Source organism: Amblyomma mixtum, chromosome 8, assembly GCF_055824585.1.
Source record: "Amblyomma mixtum isolate Tamu chromosome 8, ASM5582458v1, whole genome shotgun sequence".
NCBI lineage: Eukaryota > Metazoa > Arthropoda > Arachnida > Ixodida > Ixodidae > Amblyomma > Amblyomma mixtum.
Window position 1 is genome coordinate 63485385 of NC_143019.1, and position 21776 is coordinate 63507160.

At 50.0% G+C, this 21776-nt stretch overlaps 2 protein-coding genes across 9 annotated transcripts in view; one reads left to right on the forward strand and one right to left on the reverse strand.

The window, feature by feature from the left end:
• The window catches only part of LOC149332751 (ninein-like protein), a 554277-nt gene that overhangs the window by 158018 nt on the left and 374483 nt on the right, over window positions 1-21776 (forward strand). The window lies entirely within an intron of this gene.
• The window catches only part of LOC149332752 (XK-related protein 6-like), a 63043-nt gene that overhangs the window by 16513 nt on the left and 24754 nt on the right, over window positions 1-21776 (reverse strand). Inside the window, exon 4 of the mRNA XM_089558329.1 lies at window positions 224-341. Coding sequence (XP_089414455.1) covers window positions 224-341 — 118 coding nt within the window. The remainder of the gene's footprint in view (window positions 1-223; window positions 342-21776) is intronic.

Below are 21776 nucleotides of genomic sequence, written 5' to 3' on the forward strand. Positions count from 1 at the left end.
TTGCCCTTTAACGCCATTGTCGCATCGCAATAAAGGGGCGTATGTTGCGAGCCTTCATTACGCTTCACACCGTAACAGCTTCAGTCTAGCCCCGTACAGCCTCGCTGTTGTTTTTGCGTGTGTGGACGTTGGTAGAGTACTTATCTGAGCCAGTTCAGCTCTACGACGTCACTGCGACGGGAGTGTGGTGTAAGAAGTCACAAAGCTGCTGTGGGATCCGTACCTGTTGTGAGCGCGGCTGCTCGAGGCGCACTGGCGTGAGGTGCCACTGCTGCTGCCGCTGGCGACTTCGCTTGTCGCGCGAGCGACTCTTGAGTCCGTACACCAGGAGGTCGATGTACCTGCGAAGTGGCGAGTGCAAAACGAGCCCGTCATCATTGATGACCTCGTGACATTCTGCCCTTGCTGTCAAGGTATGCTATTTTTTTTTCTCAAGACTCTAGGGCTACTGAATTTGTTTCTCGATAAGTCCGGTATTGCGGCTTGCTTCATGTTATTGATGCTCTCTTTAAACCCCTGGAGTGTGATACCAACAGTTATCTTCACCCATTCAGAATTTTAACCTACCGGGGATGCTAATATACCACCAATAAATCACCCAGCAGCATACCCGGTTCATTCTTTTTTGTTTATTTATTGAACCCTCAGTGTTTAAGGCATTGAAGAGGGCTGTTGCGATTCTTAGAAACGGCAGGGCCTTGTGAAGATCTCCTAAAAGGCGACGTTTCGGGCCTAATCTTAGGCAGCTAATTATGACTAGCATTATGTTAAAGGCATGAGCGTTGACAAACGCAATGACTCAAAGAACGACCCGTTGTTGGAGCCCCACTGGCCGCACTCACATAACTGCGACTCGTCAGACTTGACTATACGCACGCGAGCCCTGGGTCTTCGCCCGTCCGCGTGTGTTTACGCAATGGACTAAGATTAATACAAATATTGGAGGGGACACTTATGCTCCCCGCGGTGGCTCAGTGGTTATGGTGCTCGGCTGCTGACCCGAAAGACGCGGGTTCGATTCCGGCCGCGGCGGTTGAATTTATCTGGAGGAGAAATTCGAGGCCCGTGTACTGTGCGATGTCAGTGCACGTTAAAGAACCCCAGGTGGTCGAAATTTCCGGAGCCCTCCACTAGGGCGTCTCTCATAGCCTTAGTCGTTTTGAGACATTAAACCCCATAAACCAACCAACCAACTTATGCTCCGCCTTAAGGGTACGACGCCGTAGCGTTAAAGGGTCATTGCCCATATAAGTGGAATTGGTTATTCTGTACTTTACATTCTTAGATCCCTGGGAGTCCTCAAACCACTCCTGGCGCAGTGGTGCAGCGGTTAAGCGATGCGTCACTGCCCTGCGATGGCAGGTGCTGCCACATGGTGGAGCTTGAGAGACCTAGGTTGCTCTTCGCGAGCAGCCTCTAGCGACCAAAGTTTAATTGAACCGCCACCTGCCACGGTGGGCAGGTTGTGAACACGCCGAAAGGTCACGTGACATAGAGGGCCCACATGCCACATAGGTTGGTTCTCTAGAGGACTTTTCGCTCGCGGTCAATGACGCCGACTACGCCGACGCTGGCTTTTCTGCGGCATGGGCTCCTTAGCGCCGTCGCGTTAAAACGCCACCTTTAGGCAGCAACATCGCAGCTTTTCTTCGCCGTTCGATAAAAGTAAAGTGATCAGTGCGTTTCTACTTCGTTTTCTGTTTTTCACAGCGCAAAAATGACAAGAAGAAAAGAGAAAGCTTCTGACACTTTGGTGCAGAGAGCGTCGCGTAAGAGCCCGCCATCCGTCCTCGCGCACTGCATTGAAATGCCGTCGGCGGCCCGCTGCCCCGAATGGAGAGACGGGAGCCGCTGCTGCCGAAGAACTGATTTAGCGAGGCTCATGTTGCCAGGGAAACGAGTCATTTGGGCGGCCCAGCGGACGTTTATGCGGCCGTCAACTTCTTCTCCATGACGCCTCATATTACGACCTCCTCCTGCCTCCCCCCTTTTCCTTCCCGACTATCCTTCCTTAGCCTTCCCTCTCGGCCTGGCTTCGGCTTATTCATAACTCACATTTATCGCCGTTGGTTCCGACTCCGCATAGAAGCTAGAGAGTGCGCAATGTGTGCGGAGCGGCCGGGTGGCGGGGGTGGTCGTAACTTGGCTCTTAGCTTTCGCATCTGAACTCACTCTCGGTCTCAGTAGGAGTGTGTGTTTTGTATGTTTTTGCACTTCTCGCCTGCGCCGTTCCTTTCTCTCTCGCGTCTTTCTCGGACCAGCCTGGCCTCCTTGCCGCAGCTTCATCGTATTACTCTATAGCTGGCCGTTCCTTCTCCCGGAAGCGACCTTTTTGTTTTATTTATTTTGTGTGCCTTTTTTTTTGCACTGCGCGCAGTGATGTATATATGTAGGGCCAGCCCGGAATCGTGGAGAGGCAGTTTGATGCCGGTAACGGCGAGAGCCTGCAGCAGGCGCGGGCGCAAAATGTTTGGCCACGGAGTGCGTTGTCGATCGTTTCCTCTTTGCCCTCTCTCTCTCCATCTCTCCCTCTACCCAAGAGAAACGCTTTCTTTTTCTTTTGTTCTCTCTTCCTTCGTCTCCCCCCCCCCCCCCCCCCCATCGTTGGTCGATGGCTCCTCAAGCTGTCGCTGTATCGACGACGGCGAAGGCGCCAGAGCGCAGTCGCCGAGCTATGGTGGCAGCTCTCTATGTCGTATAGCGTAGCTTTCCTAGCTTTCCCAAACCCCGGAGCTGCCACTGTAGCATCCCCCCTTCTCCCCACTAAGGGGAGCTGTAGGTGTGTCTACTTTCGCCGTTAGCTTCGTTATGCACTTTTGCCCCCCCCCCCCCCCCCCCCCCCCCCCCCCCCCCCCCCCCCCCCCTTCTTCGTCTATCTACGTCCACAGTTTTCCGACCTTATACGCCGTGCCTGTAGACGTCTTGATTTCTGTGTTTCGCTTCCGTAGTTGTCGCACCTCTCCCTGTTTGTCGGGTTCTCGTTGCGGCTTATGGGCGCAAGCAGTGAGGGAAGATGCGACCCGTTTTCCCCATTTGGCGTCGCTTATGGCGCGCGCTTCGGCGCGGACGCTGTCATATCTGTTCCCTCTTTGGTATATATACTCCTGTCTCCGCGCTCCCCTCCCCCACCTTCGGTCCCCGATTTCCCCCGTCTTTTCCCGCTTCCCCTCGTACTTACCACTCGTCTCTTTGTCTCCCCCTAAACTCGTTGATAGGAGTATTGCAGGTGTTGTTCTTCGCTTCGCTTTTAACTCTGCACTTGTCACCGCCTTATTTTGTTCTCTGCTCGTATATGTAACGTGTGTAATGCACTTGTTTTTGTTTGACGCCTCGCGCGGAGATGAGCGGCGACGACAGCACAGTGGCGCCCTCATGGCTGCGACAGCCGCTCTCCATCTACCGAGCGTCGAGGAAGATTGCTGGAACGGATGCTGAGTCCTCCTGCGCACCTTCCGGCATCCGATTTCGTTCGGCTGATTCTCGACGCTACCGGCGCGCCGCAGCGGTAGCAGTTCGATACCCACTCCGCTGTGCTCTAAGCAGTGTAGCCTAGTCTTTGCTTGTTACCCGAGCCCATTCTGCTCGGGATTCACAGCTATATTCGGATACAACTTAAGTCTGCAGTGAAGCTCCGCCCACATTCGGCCTCCGCGCACAGAATTCCTCCGCGACGAAAAAGTAGTCCGCTGCTTAAACGTTGCTTGTTGCCTAAACAAGAAGCTTATCGCAAGAAAAAGACTATGAGATCTATAATTTTTGTACGTGGATTGTTTGATGTAGTGAAACATTAAAAGGCTGATTTCATATACTGTTGCGATTGGCCAGCGGAGTAATACAGGACGCCGCCGTCCGCGGCCCAGTGTTAGCAACTGCTGTTTTTTTTAAGATGTATCCTACTATAGGTACTGCCAGGGGTGCAGTTGGAAGAGAGTAGAATGGGACGACGCCACAGCACGAAAAAGTTTTGTCGAGGCTCCGAGTCAAGAAATACCATCCGAAAACAAACGCTTCAGGGTTCAATTATTTTGGGACTAACTGCGTTGTCACAGCCATTAGTCCCTCAAGGAGCATCTATTAGTCCCTTAGAGACAACCTGCAAAGGGCCATTAGCTGCTCTCTGTTCGACGCGAAGACTAAGTTGTGCAGCTGCGTTTTATCCATTTTGGGCGAAAGAGTGAGCGTTTGGCTGATGCATGCCTTGAACGTGCGTAAGGAAAAAAGTTTAAAGGGGCCTGGTTTACAAGAAATAAAGCCTAAATACAGGGGCGGTGTTCGACTAATTAAAGCGCCTGTTTCTTGATCTGCTTGCTTAATGATGAACAGTGATAAGCGCTGATAAGTTCTGATCGAGCACCGATAACCAAGACGAGCGCATAGAATGCTTTGTCTTCAGCGGTTGCCTACACGTGCTCGCAGAGGCATTGAGTGCAATTCGTTCCTGTTTTCGTTCTCAGAAAAAAAAAAAAAAATCGGATCTTTCAGAGTGCGTTGATGTTTGTCCGGCAACAAAGGACGGATTTTTTGCATTTAAAAATTTATCGCCGCTGGATTTAAACTCGTGGCGCCACCGAAGACATTCTTGCCAGCATCCGTGAGCGTCGACGCACCGCAGTTTACTTGCGAAATCGGCTGGTGATATGGCGACACCTGTGTGTTTCAATTTTTTTTTGCCTTTTCGGGCTTATAAAACCTCCGTTTTCGATAAAAGTATAGTGCCCTTGACACGAGAATGCGATATTATATTGATACAGGCCAACTTAAGTATGTCATCGGAGCCTTTCCAGCGCTGCTCCACAGCTTTCTTGAACTCCATACAACTGGGCTTTGATCTACACGGCCGTCCGCTTCTTAAAATAGGTACTTTTTTTTTTTCACAGCACGGAACTCACGTCTTGCTTTTTTTACTGGAATGTGCTGGCATGTCAGCGTCACTCGGATGTCGGATGTGAACAATGCAGCGCTTCTATCTAATATCGGCCTCCTGAGCAGATTTAAGAGTGGTACCTGACAGCCGGGATGTCAGGATACGAATTGCGGCGCCGTCTGATAGATACCTGCCAAGCTTATCAAATGTTTCTCGTAGGCGATGTCACGGGCGGTGCGCCTGAAAGCGTGGAACGCTGTCCAGTTTGTGAGTGCACTCCGCGTGTTGGGAAACACGGCGGCGAATAGAGCAGGGTTACGTAAACCTGCCGGTGCGGCACTAGAGAGCGGGTCTTTCATCACCGTGGCGGCATTGCCTAATGGAAACGCGGCTTTAATGAACGCGGTCGGACTGCAGGGTTTCCAGAGTTGCAGCACGGACTGCGCCGGGTCACGTACGGCTCGGAATCTCCGCGCCCTTTGTGAAGAAACCGGCCGCGGCTCTGGTACTTTGTTAGCGCAGCGCTGGAATGCGACGTGATGGGTGGACGTTGCGAATCTGTAGGTCGCGCAGAATAGGTTTTCAGTTCGGCCTCTATTTTATTGTGTGGCGTTGCGTATCGGAAGCAATTCCGTAATCTCCGGAGCACGACTGTGAGGGCTTATTATGAGACAGCCATTATGAGATTTCCTATGGGAGATGCCATTGCTCGTTTTGAGCGAGAGCGCGGTTTCCTAATTGTTACTCTGTACCGCTTGGACTCGCGTCATCTAACAGAGTCCAACGTTCTGGGACCTTGGACACAACCTTCCTCACAAAGGAAAGCGGTGAAAGCGCTCCTGAGATTCTTAAGGGACTCGGGGTTGTATTCCGGTCTATAATCTTTAAGATTTCAGTGCTCGCCCTCTGTTCCCGTGACATGGTGGTCACTGGACACTTAGAAAACTCATTTCATTGCCGCTCTTTTTCCTTTTTTCCCCTTTGTTCCCTTCTCTAAGTGTAGGGTAGCCTACTAGGCATCGCCTGGTTAACCTCCCTGCCTTTCCGTTCATTTCTCTCTCTCTCTCTTTCTTGGCCGACTTCGTTGACGACTGGGTTAGCTTTTAGTCTGAGAGGTAGAGTTTTGAACCTTAACGAAGCTCAGCCTTTTTCAGCATACACGTATTGACGAGGAGACAGGGCAGACTAGCTTCCCTAAAACAAAACAAAAAAATCCTCTGGGCATTGCGTAGGCAGTTCATACGCAGTACGCGGACAGTTCACAGACAGTCCATCGACAGTCTGTAGACAGCCCTCAGATAGTCCGCAGGCAGTTCAGGGATTCTTGAGAGAATTGGCAGGTTCTTTTGAAATTTTTGTGAGGATGTTTGTTCAGTTCGCGGAATGCTGCTGATTCTGCTTCCGGGCTCACTAACGCGGTAGAAGAGAGAGGGCAAAGAAGAGGAAAGGTGAAATGTTTTGGACGGAACTTGAACACGACGAGGCAGGGAAGCCTTAGCTCGCTCTGTCTCTGAGAGTGAGGGGACTTGTCTTCGTATAATCGACTTGCCCGGAGTTTGTACTCGACCCAAGTTGCCCAGGCGAAAACAGGTCCTCTTGTCGAAACGTTTGGTCAGCGAACTAAGGCTTCCTTGTCTTCGACTGTTCAAGTTCCTCGCTCTACACTGTACCGAGCTAAGCCAGCGGACTCGTAAGTTGCAAAATCAGTTCATTGCACCGAAACTGGCCGGCGTTGTCGTCACTGGCATGGCTCATTTAACGCAGGCATTGCAGCGGCTGGCTTCGGAGCTATCGTCCTGTGTTACTGGGATGATTTTTTGTGCAAATTCGGTGTTTCTCGACAAATGTGAGTTTCTTCAGCCGCTAGGTTGCGCGACATGGCTGGAATCCAGCCAGACTTACACCATCCCGTCTAGACGTAGTACTCAGTCCTGTCCCAGTTTGCATGGCCACCAGTCTCTTAGAGAGTCCTCGAAGCGTTTTCTGACGGTGTCAAGCAAAGAGTAAACGCTGCTCGTTCCGCTTTTAATGGAGTACCCACAACGAGTCGATGCGTCCTCCTTGGACACGCAGGGAGTGATTTGCAATGCTATGGTTCATTTCACGAAACTTCCAAATGGTCCACGGTCGGAAAGGCAGCCTTTGTAAAGCTGCGGAAAGTCTTTTCCGAATGCACCGGGGCGTGGATGGCGTGCCGTAAGTTGGCACGTACAACGCACTACTTCGCGGTTTTGCAAGCAGCGCGAACATTTCAATATCTGCTGGTCTTTTCGACAGCTAGACACCGTTAAGGAGGTGAGGAACAGTTGAGAAGGATCGCGAATGGCGTCGCGGGTAGCGGCGCGAAACGACGGAGTGCAAGCTGAATTACGAAGAAAAGGCGTGGTATAGAAACGACTGCGCACTCAGACACGATACAGGCTGGCGTTAGTCCAAGTCGTTGCGGGCTTTTCGTTTTTTTTTTTTTTTTTTTTTTTTTTCACGCTGTGTCGCTCGCTTGAATTCAGGACGGGAAAAACCGCGCCAGGCCGTCGTTGTTGCGAGAATGACTGTTTGGTGCTTTTTTACTTATTTATTTTGCCTGGCGAGAGCATCTTGGGGAGCGTTTGCGTACAAGACGTCTTCGGGGGCTCCCCTCCGAGCGCGATGCGCTTCTCTGTGGTGTGATGACTTCCGTTCCTTGAATCATTTGCTCTCCGCTTTATGCGAGCATGTGCACAGTTGCACGGCCAGAATTTCATTTCAAAGAGCGTGCTCACCGAGCAAGAGCGCTGAGGTGAAGACGGACGGCATCTCCCGCATTGGAAGGGAGGTCGTTAAAATCAATTTCGCTATTGCTGTGTATGAGGGAGCCCAGGGCATAACGGTTTTCCGTATAGCTCGGGGAAAAAAAAGAAACGCCGTATAAATAACCGGCAGCCTAAACGAACCGCTTATATGGCTTCGCCCATAAAGTGCCTGGCTCCACCCGGCAGTGAAAAAAAAAGCGTGAGCAGAGGTGAGGGATGAGGTGGGAGAGGGTGTAGTAGGTTATATTCATCAAGGTGATCTATGAGCCACCTACAAAGCAAGTTTTTTTCGGATTTCTCTCTCGCCCTCTTTTCGGCAGTAATCGATTTTAAGTTTCCGGAGCCGGCCGGGAAAAATATTCGACAGTTCGCAGCTCGTTTACGCTGCGGTTTTGTGTTTTTTTTGCTCGACACCCTCGACTCGTGTCTGCGCTTCTCTCTTCCCTGCTTTCAACACCAGGCTCGGCGACTGATTCGCTCTCGCCATTTTTGATGTGGGCTGTTGTGATGATGGATTGTTCTCGAATTGATCCCCGCGCAAACTCGCCGCCGCCTGTCGCGCCGTTCTGCGAGATTGGAATTTTTTTTTTCTCCGTGCTTTTAGTTTTTTTTTTTTGAAAGCAAGCCTATACTTCGCTGACGTACGCGCCGTGTGCGCGCCTCTGCGCGGTGCTCGCTGGTATTATATACGAGTGCGCTATGTGTGCGCGCATAACTTAATACACTGCCTACATTCCTCTTCCCGTATTTCTTTTTCTTCGCACGAACCCTCTCTTTTTCCCTCTCTCTCGTCGGCTTTATATGCGTCCAAAGTGCGGCTATTGTCGCCTGCAGCGACACCGTCTACGATAGCGGCGCTTTCGAAATGTGTTCGACTTTCGAAAAAGCAACAACGAGCGAATTTATTGGTCGAAAAGAAGATAAAAATACTGTCTCGGTTGTTCGCCGCCTTTTCTGTGCCTTTTTGTTCATATAGTTCCAGCAAAGCTGTGAAGAAAACTACGTTGCGTGAATGTCGAATGTGAACTGTGCTTGGCCTCTTTGGTTATGCCTCGTCTTTTTTTTTTTTCGTTTTTTCGCTCAGTGGTTTGCGCATGGTCGAACGCTTCAATCCTTTGAAGAGTTTGGTTCAGAGTGACCGCTCACTCGCGCTATAACGGGCTGTACGAATCAACGCTTCCCCGGCTCCTACACTCGGCAAACGTTAAACCGTAACGTCCAAAATCAAGGGGCTTTACATTTGAGAATATCTTCTTTGCCTTTTTTTTTTTACTGGCTCTTACTTGTTATTTTCTTCTTCCACTTGCCCCTTTGAACAATGTCGTTTCCGAGCAGAGAATGGTCCTTCCGAGAAATGCTGGCTCCACGCGTTGTGCGCGTAAAGCCCGATTCTCTGGAGTGCCGTTCAGGCGAAGTGGCTGCGCGATTGCGGCACGTGGGAATTTCAAAGTAAAGCGAGTGGATCGAGCACCCCTTGTAATTTTACTGCAGCAGCGGGATCGGCTGGCCGTATGTGTAGCGCCACCTCATGGCGAAGTTAGTGACTTGTATAAAGACGCTGACTTTACGTTTATTTTTGTTTTTTCGTCATTATTCTTTCAGTCTGGACGCGTGATTGAGTTTTTTTTTTCTTTTCCTCGCTGTATTGAATCTGGTCGATGTTGAATGAATACGTTTCTTTGTAGGTTCAACTCTTGAATTTCTCAGGATCGGTGGCTCAGTGGTTACGGCGCTCGGCTGCTGACCCGAAAGACGCGGATTCGATCATGGTCGTGGCGGCCGAATTTCGATGAAGGCAAAATTCTAGAGGCCCATGTACTGTGCGATGTCAGTGCACGTTAAAGAACCCCAGGTGGTCGAAATTTCCGGAACCCTTCACTACGGCGTCCCTCATAGACTGAGTTGCTTCGGGACGTTAAACCCCAATAAACCAAAACCAAGCCTGTTTTTTCTCACTTTTTTTTTGTGTATTGGCCGGCGCAGTGGCTCATTGGTTATGGTGCTCGGCTGCTGACCCTAGCGACGCGGGTTCGATCCCGGCCGCCGCGGTCGCATTTCGATAGAGAAGAAATGCTAGAGACCTGTGTACTATGCGACGGCAGTGCACGTTAAATAACCCTGGGTGGTCGAAATTATGCGGAGCCCTCCACTACGGCGTACCTGATATAGCCTCGGTCGCTTTCAGTCGTTAAACTTCATAATCCATCTCTCTGAAAGGCACAGACGGCACTGTCCAGAAAAACCGGTTTCGCGTTTCCATTTTCAAACTGTTCTGTATTGTTCAATGAACTCTGCATTCGCCTGTCTTGCTGTCTGCTTTGGCGTTCTCTACGCACTTCAGCACAAGGTCGCGAGCTTGATTACAAGGCACAGGATGGGCGGTAAACTACTCCAGGTCGTCAAAAATAACCCGAGCCCTTCAACTACCGCATTCCTCATAGCTGATGTCTAGCTGTGCTTAATAAGAGTGCATTTTTCAAGGTATTATTTCTGAACGTCCTACAGTTCACATCTGTGGTGCGTTTGCAGAGTGTGATTCCTATGTGCGCCTTTTTGAGCAGGCAATAGCTGCTTTCACACCGTTTTAGACGATCATTGCTGTGTGCTAACCGTACACTTCCCAAGCAACGGCTTTTATCCGGGGTTACCTCACCAAGCATTAGGGACAATCAAAGACTCTCCCGAAAGAACCGTTGTTGCTCTTTCTCAGGAGTCAATGAAAGGTTATCTCGGAAGTCTTGAGCAATACTTTCTCTTGCTTTAACAACCTTCGTGCGCTTCTGAGTCACAAGACATCTTTAGTGCGTGCGGCAACTAAACTTCAGTCTCAACGAGGTTTTTTATTTCTTTTTCTGCACCGACCGTCGTCCTTTTTTCCCTTTTCCGCTGTACATCCCTTATCATCCTTTATCTTAGGCGCCCATGTTTCCTCTTGACGGTGGACGCGGGTACACCAAGAAGGCGTGGGCAATCTTTATCGCTGCTCGCGAATGTATACACTTGCGTGTTTTTTTTTTCTTCTGCACGGGAGGATGCGTAGTCCGGGCGGCCAGACGGCTGGCCGCGGCGCAGTGCGGTCCGAGGGGTAACGTGTTATTAATCACGCCTCTTTCGTCATCAGCCGCAGCCGAGTTGTGTTGTGTAGTATAGGCCGCGCCCGCACCCCGTCTCGAGTCGATGAATCTTCGGCCGCTCCCCTTTTGTCCCCCGGGCAGCCAGCCTAGCTATAGCCTGGCGCGGCGGTTTTGGATGCAATCGCGAAGACAAAATGCGTGTAGGCGAACGGGGGCCTCTATGGCTGATGAAGGTGGTGATGAAGGTGGAGGGTGGGAGGGGCGTAGGGAACCGCGGGAAAGTTTTGCCGGGGGTTAGGGGAATAGCGATGGTGGGGGGAGTTGGGGGAAAGTTTTCTTGGCGAGAGAGGGAAGTGGGATGCCGGCCGCCTGGAGGCGCTAAAGGTTTGACGCTAGAGTGAGGTTAGGGAGGGAAGATGCGGAAGGAGGGGGATTGTGGGATGCTCTTTCACTGAACTGCGCGCAGGAGGGCTCGCGATGCTTTGCCGTGGTGTGCTCTTCAACGCTGTCTGCTGCCTGGCTACGTGTCGCAAGGCGAATGAGGAGATTAGGGGTAGAACTTTGACCTGGGGAAAGTTTTGAACCAAGCGTTGTAGTTAGCGGCAAGTGTGTCGTTGCGTAAGAGATGAACGTATCTAGAGGCCCTCCCATGTTTTGTGTCTCCTGTGCCCACTTTCCCCCTTCCGGACGGGTCCGCTGTTGTGTGGTCATCTTTGGGGACTGCGGAGGGGAGGAGAAAGATCTCGATTGCTCTTGGGGATAACTGGGCGTTGGGGAAAAGCGCGGCTCTGGGGGATAGAAGGGGAAGGAAAGTGTATCGATGAGGGATTAGGGCCCGTAGTTGGGAGTTTCTGGCAAAGACCTTTCGATGGTGCATGGTGGCGACAGGGAAGAGCGGGAGAGGGCGTGACTAGGGGGTTTTCAAGGGTGCACGGAGCACGAATGGATGGCCGCACGTCCGTAGGGAAATTGGGAAGAGATGGGGGACCGATGAGAGTGCTGTGGGAGGGAAAGCGTTAACGTCGATTGGACGATCCAATTAGCGGCTGGACACTTGCAGTGCACGTGCCGCACACGGAAAGTCGGGAACGCGGCCTTTGTTAGACGAAAGGGGCTTCGTGCTGATGACAGGAGCGTGTCGCAAGTGGCAGCGTTTTGGGGGAGGCGGCTGTTGGCCTGGGGATAAAGGGAGTTGGGCAGGGAGACAGCTCTGCGACAACGTGGTGAGAGTACGAGCGCCCGATGAAGTGGGAAGTAGATCGACTGTATTTTGTGACGGGGTGGTGATTTCGGGCTCTTGCCGCCCCGGCTGTTAATGCCTGAGTGCGGGCGTGGTCGAAGGGAAGGAGCAAATCAGGATGAGTAAAGGCTAGCTTTAGCCGACAGTGTTATTGCGCATAAATCGGAAGGGGAAAGGGGATTAACCAGTTACGGGCGCTACCACTGAAGGGGCCGTCTTTTTCAGTGATGTACCTTGCGGTTGGATTTCGCAGTGCCTTTTGGGGGAGGTACGCAAATGACGTTGTTTACGGTGTGGTAGATTAGGTCGTGTGTCACGCGGGTGTTAACGTCGGTTTTCCCCACACTTTGGTATTCTCTTTGGTGGTGCTTAGTTAAACATGGCGGCGTATATGCTCACACCGGCGCATTCTGTAGCACGTTCACTGCCACCTAATGTTTGCGACGACACATTACCCGAGGAGCAGGGAATCGAGCTCTGCATGCTTAAAGGGGTGGAGACACCAAATTTTGAAGCTATAAAAAGCCTGCTATGGGATTCCTATGTATGCAAGGGCAGTCACTGCCAGGTGTTGGACGCAACAAACGTTTAAAAAATATTTTAATTCGGTTCCAAAGATTACCTAAATGCTCACTCTCACGGCCTAGACCCATTCGCTAGCGCCATCAACCATGACGTCACAAGGGGTGTAGAAAAATAAAGTTTTAGTGACGTCATACCAAAATACAGTGACGTACGATGAGCGGGGCACAGCCGCGTGAGCGCAGTCGACGCACCAGCGAGCCGCGTTTGCTGCTAACCGCCACTCGCTCGGTTTGCGGCGCGCCGTTGCGAACAGCGTCGCAACGTCCGATTGCAGCTCGTTGCCTGCGTCCGGCCTGCTAGATGTCAACGGCGGGCCGCTCGCGGCAACAACGACGGGAAGCGGCAGCCAATGCGAGCGCGGAGAGCGGCAGCATCATGATGACATAGGGCGCACTCCTTGGAGCCGGGCGGCCTGCGCCAGTCTTCGTGCCGAACGCCGGCATCTGAAGAACGCGATAGTATTGTTTGTTCACGTTCATAGCAAACCCTGGGATATATGAATATCAAAAATGCATCGTTTGTGACGATCGTTGGCAAATACCGAGTTCCTGGTAGAAGTGATGACTGCGATGCAAGCAAATTTCATCCCATAGCCGGTTTTGTGCTGCTGCTACCTGGTGCGGTTCGCCTGCCGTCTGCTAGCTCTGTTGCTGAAGACGTCGTGGAAATCGAGCATATCTTTTATTATGGGACGAGTTCACAGTAAAGGGGTGCCGAGCGGAGCACGTTTCTGAGCGCTGGCCAGTCCCGAAGCTCCCTCAGCTGCGGAGTCGATATCGAAAGCAGCTAGGCCTAGCGACGACTAGGGCAGTCTGGGACCAGCGCGCAGGTCGTCGGCCGGCGTTGCCGCAGGCAGTGTCGCTGCCGAAAGATCCACTTTTAGCACAGATGCATGCTGTCGTATCTCGAATCTAGAAAGCATCCTTTCTGGTGGCATGGCTGTTTTGTATTTTCTTGTGCGGACGTGAAGTACGCCGAGTCTGCCGGCCGGTAGGTCAGCCTGGATACCGTCTGCCGACGTCATAAAAGCGAGCTAAAAAGTGTTCTTGACGTAAATAATAAACCATGGGACAAGAAATGTGAAAAAAGTGTCATTTTTGAGGATCGCTGACCAATACTGAGCTGCTAGTAGAGGTAACAACTGTGATATGAGCAAATTTCTCACAACCGCGCCTAGCAGCTGCCGCTGGCGCGACGTCGGGGTCCGGCTCGCCTGGCGCCCGCTAGCTCCGCTGCCGAAGGCGTCGAGGAGATTGACCATACTATTATTTTATTGTGAGATGATTCTGTTAACACTACAGCTATTTGTGAAAAGTAGGCCTTTTATTATAGCGCAGGCGACTTCCGAAGCGCCGGCCGCTTGCTAAACAGGCTATAGGCCTAGCGACGACCACGGCAGCCAGGCAGCAGCAGAGCTCGTCGCCCGGAGCGCCCGCGAGCGGTGCCGTTGCCGAAAGCTCCCAACATAAGCAGACATGCTTTGTCGCTGCTCGAGTATAGCTGGCAGTTCTGATAACAAGGCGATCTTGTCTTTTCTTGTGATATTTGTACACCATCCCAAGCAGCGCTCAGGTACTGCTGCACGGCAGCGAAGTGTGACACCGGTTGTGGGCGCAGCTTGGGTAGAGCGGCGCAGCGATGCTTACTGGCATTTTGCAAAGTGTTTCGCATCCTCACGCGAACCCGCGAAGGCGATATTAGCGTGCGAACAAAAAAAAAGTCGATGTCCTCACTCGTTGGAATCAGATCTGTCAGAATCCGAGCTGCTGGGACTAGACGTGCAGTTTATTTTCATATGCGCTGGTCAGCACGTGTGTGGGAAAGCAGACGATGCAGCAGTAGGTGCGTCACAACTTTTGAGGGCCCACGTGACCAAGCGAAGCAGTTGATCTTCCCCTTCTGTGACGTCACTGTACAACTCGGCGTTCCGAAACCGAAACCGAAAATCGTTCACCTAAAAATGCTATAATAAATTATTCACTGTGAATATATGAATCTTTGAGTGTGTATCATGCTTCCTGGAGCCATAAGAAACGTTTGCAACTAAGAACGCGCGAACCACAAATTTGGTGTCTCCACCCCTTTAATGCCTCCCTCCCCACGCTTTTTTTTTTCTTGCGTAGCTCTAAACTGACAGCCGTGACTGCGATTTAGGGAAGAATCTTAGGATCAGTTTTACGTTCCGGTCATCGGCGGCTCGGGCCGCCTGTCACACAGTCGTGAGTTTTCGCGCCATCCTCGTATACCCCTCAGCGTGGCGCAATCTGGAACCTTTTCTTGCGTGTCGCGGCTTATAGCGTTCAGTTGGCGGCCATTCCATCCGCGTACCGCCTGGGCTAAGCTCCAAGATCAACTCTTTGCGGGAAGCCGTCGGGCGGAAAGGCTTAACCACTCTGTTATAGAAGCGGGGGTTCCGCGGCCTAGTTTAAATGGATGGCGGGTGATGCGTCACGGCTGGGGAGGAGTCGATTTGGTTTATTGTGTCATGCGTCCTTCGGTCATCGTTGCTCAAGCTTATAATCCTACGCCCGCTGTCGCGACGGGACGTTTGCTTGCGGTTACAGCATAATTCTATGCAGTGCTCTGGCTCCCGCCGCTGCATTGGTGGCGTTGTTTATAGATGAATCCATTTCAGTGTTTCAGTGCGCTATCTAGCACTTATAGTGACCATTCCTCGGATTTACCCGCTGTCTGTCTGTATGTCTCGTCATCTGGCGGCTTCTCCTGATTGATTAATTAATTAATTAATTGATTGATTGATTGATTGATTGATTGATTGATTGATTGATTGATTGCTTCATTCATTCGTTATTCACTTATACCGTATCTTACAAAATAGAAGAGAGTTGCTGGGCCCATAGTGATTTATTAGTCTCGGGCCCTTGGTTAGCTTATATTATACGAAAGAAATATTCATGCGTACTTCGTTTAGATATGCGGACTGGGACGTCGTACACACAGGAGGTGTAGAACGCAGTTGGTACATTAGCAAAGTTAAAATTCGGGCAATGCTTTTACGGCTATTTGTGACATGGAAAAAGTAAGGAATGATACGTGCTTCCTGTACAAACAAAATAGAAAGATGGCAGCGTAAAACGTAAAAAAAAATAAAATCCACAGCGCAGCTTGTACGCCACTGATGATCGAAAAGAAGTTGTAGGGTTTTAACGTAGTTAAATCGAGTAGGCGTGTCAAAGTATGGGCTCATTCTTTGCCTTTTCTTTCTGGGGTCTTGCTTGCGCACGCAACCCCGTTTCTCGCTCTTTATCTTCACGCTCTCTCATCACTCGGCGGCAGCCGGCGCAACGCCCTCCTCCCATTGGCTACAGCTGGCGCGAAGATCCTCCGAACTTGCCCGAGCGTCCTCCCATTGGTTGCAGCTTGCGCGACGCTCCTCCGAACTTTCCCGAGCGTCCTCCCATTAGTTGCAGCTTGCGCGACGCTCCTCCGAACTTGCCCGAGCGTCCTCCCATTGGCTACAGCTGGCGCGACGCTCATCCGAACTTGCCCGAGCGTCGTCCCATTGGCTGCAGCTTGCGCGACGCTCATCCGAACTAGCCCGAGCTTACCCGAGTTACTCCGAGTCTTCACACAACATTCTTGGTTAGGGTTTGACCTCGTTAAGTTGTGCTTTTGCGCTAAAGAAAAATTGTTTACGGAGTGCCCTATTTTGTCACCATTGACCGCACAGACGGTGTCAGCTGGTATAGCCTGTAACAGTCGTAGATTGCGGGCAAGAGTGAGAAGTGTGCGTTATGGAAGTCATAACTCGCGGTTGATATGAAGTGGCTATGGGAGTGGGTAACTAGACTGGGATATAGGAAATAGGATCGCTTGCTCTATGGATACGAGTTTCGGCTGATTTTTGGAGAAAAGCAGGGGGTATTCTTGATCACGAAGCTGTTTCGGGATTTTTCATAGTTGTGCAGGAAAGTATGGTTGCGACGCTTAGTCTGAACTGTCCTTCGGCTGCGTATCGTCGAGGCGCAAACACCCTTAATGACGCGTGTTTTGTTTACTGGTGTAGTCTCGCTCCGTCTAACCCGTTGAGTGGTTAGTGCTTTAACCTAACCGCGCCGCGTGCGTTTAAAACTTCCCTAAACTAAATGGATTTTGCTGCTTACTTTCGTGGGGACTGAACTTGACGGCTTCTGTAACGATGAATTCGGTGCTTATGCAAAACGTGCCTTAAGCGCCGGTTTTCAGCGATGCGTGGGAATGGCACTTATCGTTTGCACTTGCGCTGGCTTTGGTCGTCCCTTTCATGGAATTTTTTCTAAAAATTACGTCTCTTGCTGAAGAGATTCAGAGACATTAGATTATCTGTAACGGGGAGGTTTGAAGGGACCGTCGCAAGACTTTCGTCTGCCTTCTGAAATCTCGCTTACTTATGAGTTTAGCGAAGAGCTGTTAGCTTATACTTTTTATTCATTTATTTACTTTAACCGCCTGCTCCATTCCGCCGAAAACACTTTCCCTCCAGCAATTCAGGCATGGAGATGGCTTATAAAGAAGGGTGATTTTACATTGCCGTATTTTTTTTTTGTAGACCCTGTGTTTCAGGGGGTGTGTTTTGCGTGTAATTTTGTTGAATTTCTTTCATGCTTCTTCGTTTCGTTTTGGCGAATGCCAATTTTCGAAGCATCATGAAGTGAACTACGCAATCTGAGAAACACACGCATATAGGACGAAGAGTGAGAACTAACATTAGCCGGCCAAAACGCCTTTACGCGGTTTTCGAATGTCCTCTATTTAAAACAAGTGGCGGGGGGGGGGGGGGGGGCGACCCAGTCTGACCACTTAGAGCTCTTTTCGCGCTGAATTAATTTTCATATTCGTTGCTCTCTCTTTGAGTTTATATAAAACCGCACTCGCTCGATACGTTGTCCAATCAAAGTGAAATTCGGAGGGATTTCGTTCCAAATCTCGGGGATTCCCAGCGAATCCAGCAAAGCTCGGGTATAGGACGAGAGGGCGCTTTTAAGGGGCACCAATTATAATATACCATTCTTGTCTCCTAGTTCTCAGGTTTTTAGACGTCCTCCTTGCGCTTGTTTCAACTACCGCCGAGACCAGGTAGATTGATTCGGACCTGATGACTTTGCAGGCCGCATTCGGTCAAAAAAGACCGGCATTTGTAGGGTCGACCTTTCGATTCACCTTCGAGAGCTATTTCTTCTGCATATGTATATGCATACAACACGCAGTACAGAATGCTGTTGAGAAGACATGGCGTTACTAGAATAAACGTGCGGTGATGTCAGATTACACGAGTAAGACGTCCTTAAAAAAACCTGAAAACTTGCTTGGCCAATATCGCCTAATTGTGCATGGCGAGTCAATCTCCTTGAACTTTACGTGATGCACTGCGCTAAAAATTTTATATGAATAAGAGTTTTTGTGTACAGCGTAACATGCAGGCATCCTCTGTTGCTTCAGTCACAGCATAGCCGTTCCAGGTGGCACCGATTGATGTTTCTTCAGAGAAGAGGGCGGAGACGAGGGGAGGGGACGAAAGGGAGCGGATCCCTTCAGTCCCTTGCATGGGCTGCAGGAGAAAATCATGGTACTGTGGATATGGTCGCATGAGTATCGTCTAGTTTACCGAGCCATCAACGAAGCGAAACGTAGCCAAGCCTATAGCCGAGCATACGGCTTCTTCGTAAGCCGTCCTTCAGATTTTCGAAAACCTCGTCGCGGTGATGACAGAATTCTCACTGTCATCTATGACGTCACGTTATTGGTGATGTCATCGTGTTCCGATGACGCGACATGACGTTAAAAAAGAATGTCTTAACGCGCGTGCCGCGTTGAGATGTGTGCTGAGGCCCCACACTCTTGATTTCTCTACAGCATGTGCCAGTCAGAAAACTGTCAGTACACTAGCTGCGTCAGTACACGATGCATGAAAATGTTTCTGGAGTCTCGGAAAGAATGGCGAACTGTCTGTCTTTGCGCGGTTTCCTTGATCTTGGTTTACTCTTTTCGAAATTATTCGCAATGCAATACCGTTAGAGTCGTCGTCACACCAAAACTCCCCAGATGTCCGGTGTCACAAAATTCACTTTTTGGTCCAAATAGGTCACGTAGCCTTATGACGTCATCACAACCGTCCCACTGCGGCAGGTGGCAAACTGGCCCACCGGATTGTGAGGAAACTGCGCGCCGTGGTAGATGGCAATTAAATGAATGTTTGGCCACAATAGGTCACGTGACCTTGTGACGTCATCACAACCTGCCTACCGGGTTGTGAACCTAGTTTCTTGACAGCAACCTAGATAAAAAATCGAAATCAAAAATCAGGAAAGAGAATGAGATATATGCAAATGTCGGCACCGTCACAGCATAGGGGAGACCTGCTACTGCTGCTAGCAGTCCGAATATCGAGGTTGATTGACCGACATTTGCAATGAAACTGACGCAACAGAAGCTACGCCAAATGTGAAATCTAATACTATCGCAATCCAGTATTAAGGAGATTTAAGCGTCCCCTTAGTTTTTGTCTTACTTCATCTTTCTTGAAAATATCTCCTCTGTTGAAGGGACGTCCTTGTTTCATCAGAAGTTTCGATCCGCCTCTGCATTGTCGCCATGCACTGTTACAGCGCTGTATCGGCTGTTATTAATTGTGTGGGAAAGCTCAGCTTGCTCTGTTTCTTTCGAGCGTTACGTTTCGTTATTTTCTGTGTTTCTCTCGTATAGAAATTTTCTTTTTACTATCATACCGTTGCGTGGCCCCTTTGCTGGTGCACGTCAGTCTGGTCAACGGTTCATGAGTGTCGTGATCTAATGAAGAAGATTTGAACTATTGCAAAATGGAGTAGCGTGTACTCGATGAGGTGCGAAGTTTGGACGTAAATTGCTGTTCACTTGTTGATTCAGGCGTGGAAGGAAGCATGGCAGGACTGTCAAGGGGCAGTTCATGCACATTTTTTCTTTATATCCTGCCAGTATATGTCTATGGCACTGATTGTGACCTGGTGTATTATTGTGATGTAACGCACCCCCCCCCCCCCTTATGTAATGCCCCACCACCCAGGGGTCTTTAAGGGTCAATAAATGATGATGAATGATCAGTTGTAGGAACTTTTAATGGTTATCCAGAATTGTCGCGTCACAAAGCGAGAGCAGTTCGTACTTAGACACGGCCTTCGCAGAGCTAGTCTTCCGTGTCTTTCCGTATTTTTTTTTTTCTGGCCACGCCAAATTAGCCCTTTAAGCGTTTTCTTCCTTTTTTTTTTTCGAAGACGCGCTTAAGGAGGTCGCTTTCGTTGGTGGTTGCACAAGTTTAGTCGGTTCCCTCCCACGGCGCAAAGACGAGAATGCGAACGACGAGATCTGCTCAGCGACTCTCGCGAACCTTCTTCGGGAGAAATCGTCAGGGGCCACGAATGAATTCCCGCGAATCAGCGATCGTCGAAGCGTATTTGTTCCCTTTTTCCCCTTTCCCTTTTTTCAGCATTACGTAATATATAGCGCTGCATCCCGGCTAAGAAAGCTGCATTCCTTCCTTCAAAGACTGTGAGTATTTGTGCGTTTTTCGTAATGTGGAAGCCATTGATGCGTGATGCTGATTAGAAATATGTAGGGGAGGCTTTTGAGTAATTAGGGAACTCTCGAAAGAGCCATTCGCTGTTTGTTTTTTGTCTCTCCTGTTTTCCGATTTCAGTGCGCTCCTTCATGGAGGGAATTTAAGGAAGCGCTAGAAACCGCCCCGAAAAAGGGAGAAGCTGAAGAAGGAACGAGATTGAGCCGAGCGAAGGCGGTTGTTGCTAAGGGATGGTGGCGTGGGAGTGAGCTTGGAACGGTACGAATTCTCCGCTTCTACGAGTAGTGAACCCGATTAAGGCAATTGCGACGGCAGCTGCTTCGCGAATAAGGGTGCACGGGCGAACGCCAGATCGGGTTCTGTTCGGGGGGGGAGGGGTGGGGGGGGGGGGGGGGGGGGGGGGGAAGATGAAAAGAGAAGACAGGCGGCTAGCAGTAAGGGAACTAAACCAAGCTTTCATCTTTTTTAAACACGCAAAACGAATTGACGCTGGCGATAAACACACGCGGCTGTTATTACCGCGGCTTTCATTAATTTGCAGAGGTGTTTTCGCAAGAATGCCGCGTGCGATGCAAAAAAAAAAGAAAAAAAAGAGGCGCGGCGGAGATGAAAGCAAATGGCGAAGCAAACTGCGGCTTTCCTGCCTTTTTTGTTTGGAAGTCACCGATGACGCTGGCTTCATCAAGTCCAAAATTCTTGGACGTCAGTTTTAACTGTGAGGCAATTGTGGAATACTGTAAGGTATAGCGTTATGGAAACTTCGAAGGTAATGTTCCATTCTTCCGATGCACAGCAAAAATCTTCCTTTTAAATTTTGTTCGTCGCTCGCATTGCGTAGTTAAGGCTGCCTCACAAAACAAACGGGAAGCGTTTTTGACGACAGCACAAAAGTTAATAGCAAAAAAAAAAAATGCAAACTTGCCGAGGGAAGATCTGCGGATACACGATTGTTATAGTGTAATCTTGCGATATATGAAAATATTGCTTTCATAAACAACTTCCCATTCAAAAGTGCTTTTGTTTAGATTTTCTGCATATGTTTTTATGGCTTTCTGGTGGTGGGGAGTGGGAATAGGGGATATTCAAAATTCTGCAAGTGCGCTTTTCCACATGACTATGTTGCCAAAGACAAGATGGCCGACTTCTCTATAAAGCAACTGTGTGGGCTACAGGAGAGGCGCTAAGGGTGCGCATAGAATGTAAGAAACGTATTTTGGGAGAATCAAGCAAAAAACTAGTCCTCCTTGCTTTGTTTCAGCTGGAAACGCATGGTCAGTCACCTTGTCTTGGGTAACATGGCTATGCGGGAAAGCACATTTTCGGAATTTTGATTATCCTCTATTAGTTACATACTCAAGACACTCGGTTCAGCTGCTACAGAAAGGCATTGCTACCGATTTTCTATGGATACTCGTGCATTCAATCGAATCTATTTGCTTTCGTCTGCTACCTTTTCCCCTGTTCGCCTTCTTCCAAGTTCCCGTGGTCGTAACTTGCGTAATCTGCCCTCCTATAGCTACGTGGATATGTATGCAGTGGCACGCTTACACAGGCGTGGGCGCTTTTTGTTTTTAGGCGCACCTGAAGCTCCATCGCTATCCAGGTTTGTTTGTTTATTGTGCTTTCCCCGTTACATAAGTACTGCCATGGAGAAAAGGAAAGAGGCGATAAAAAT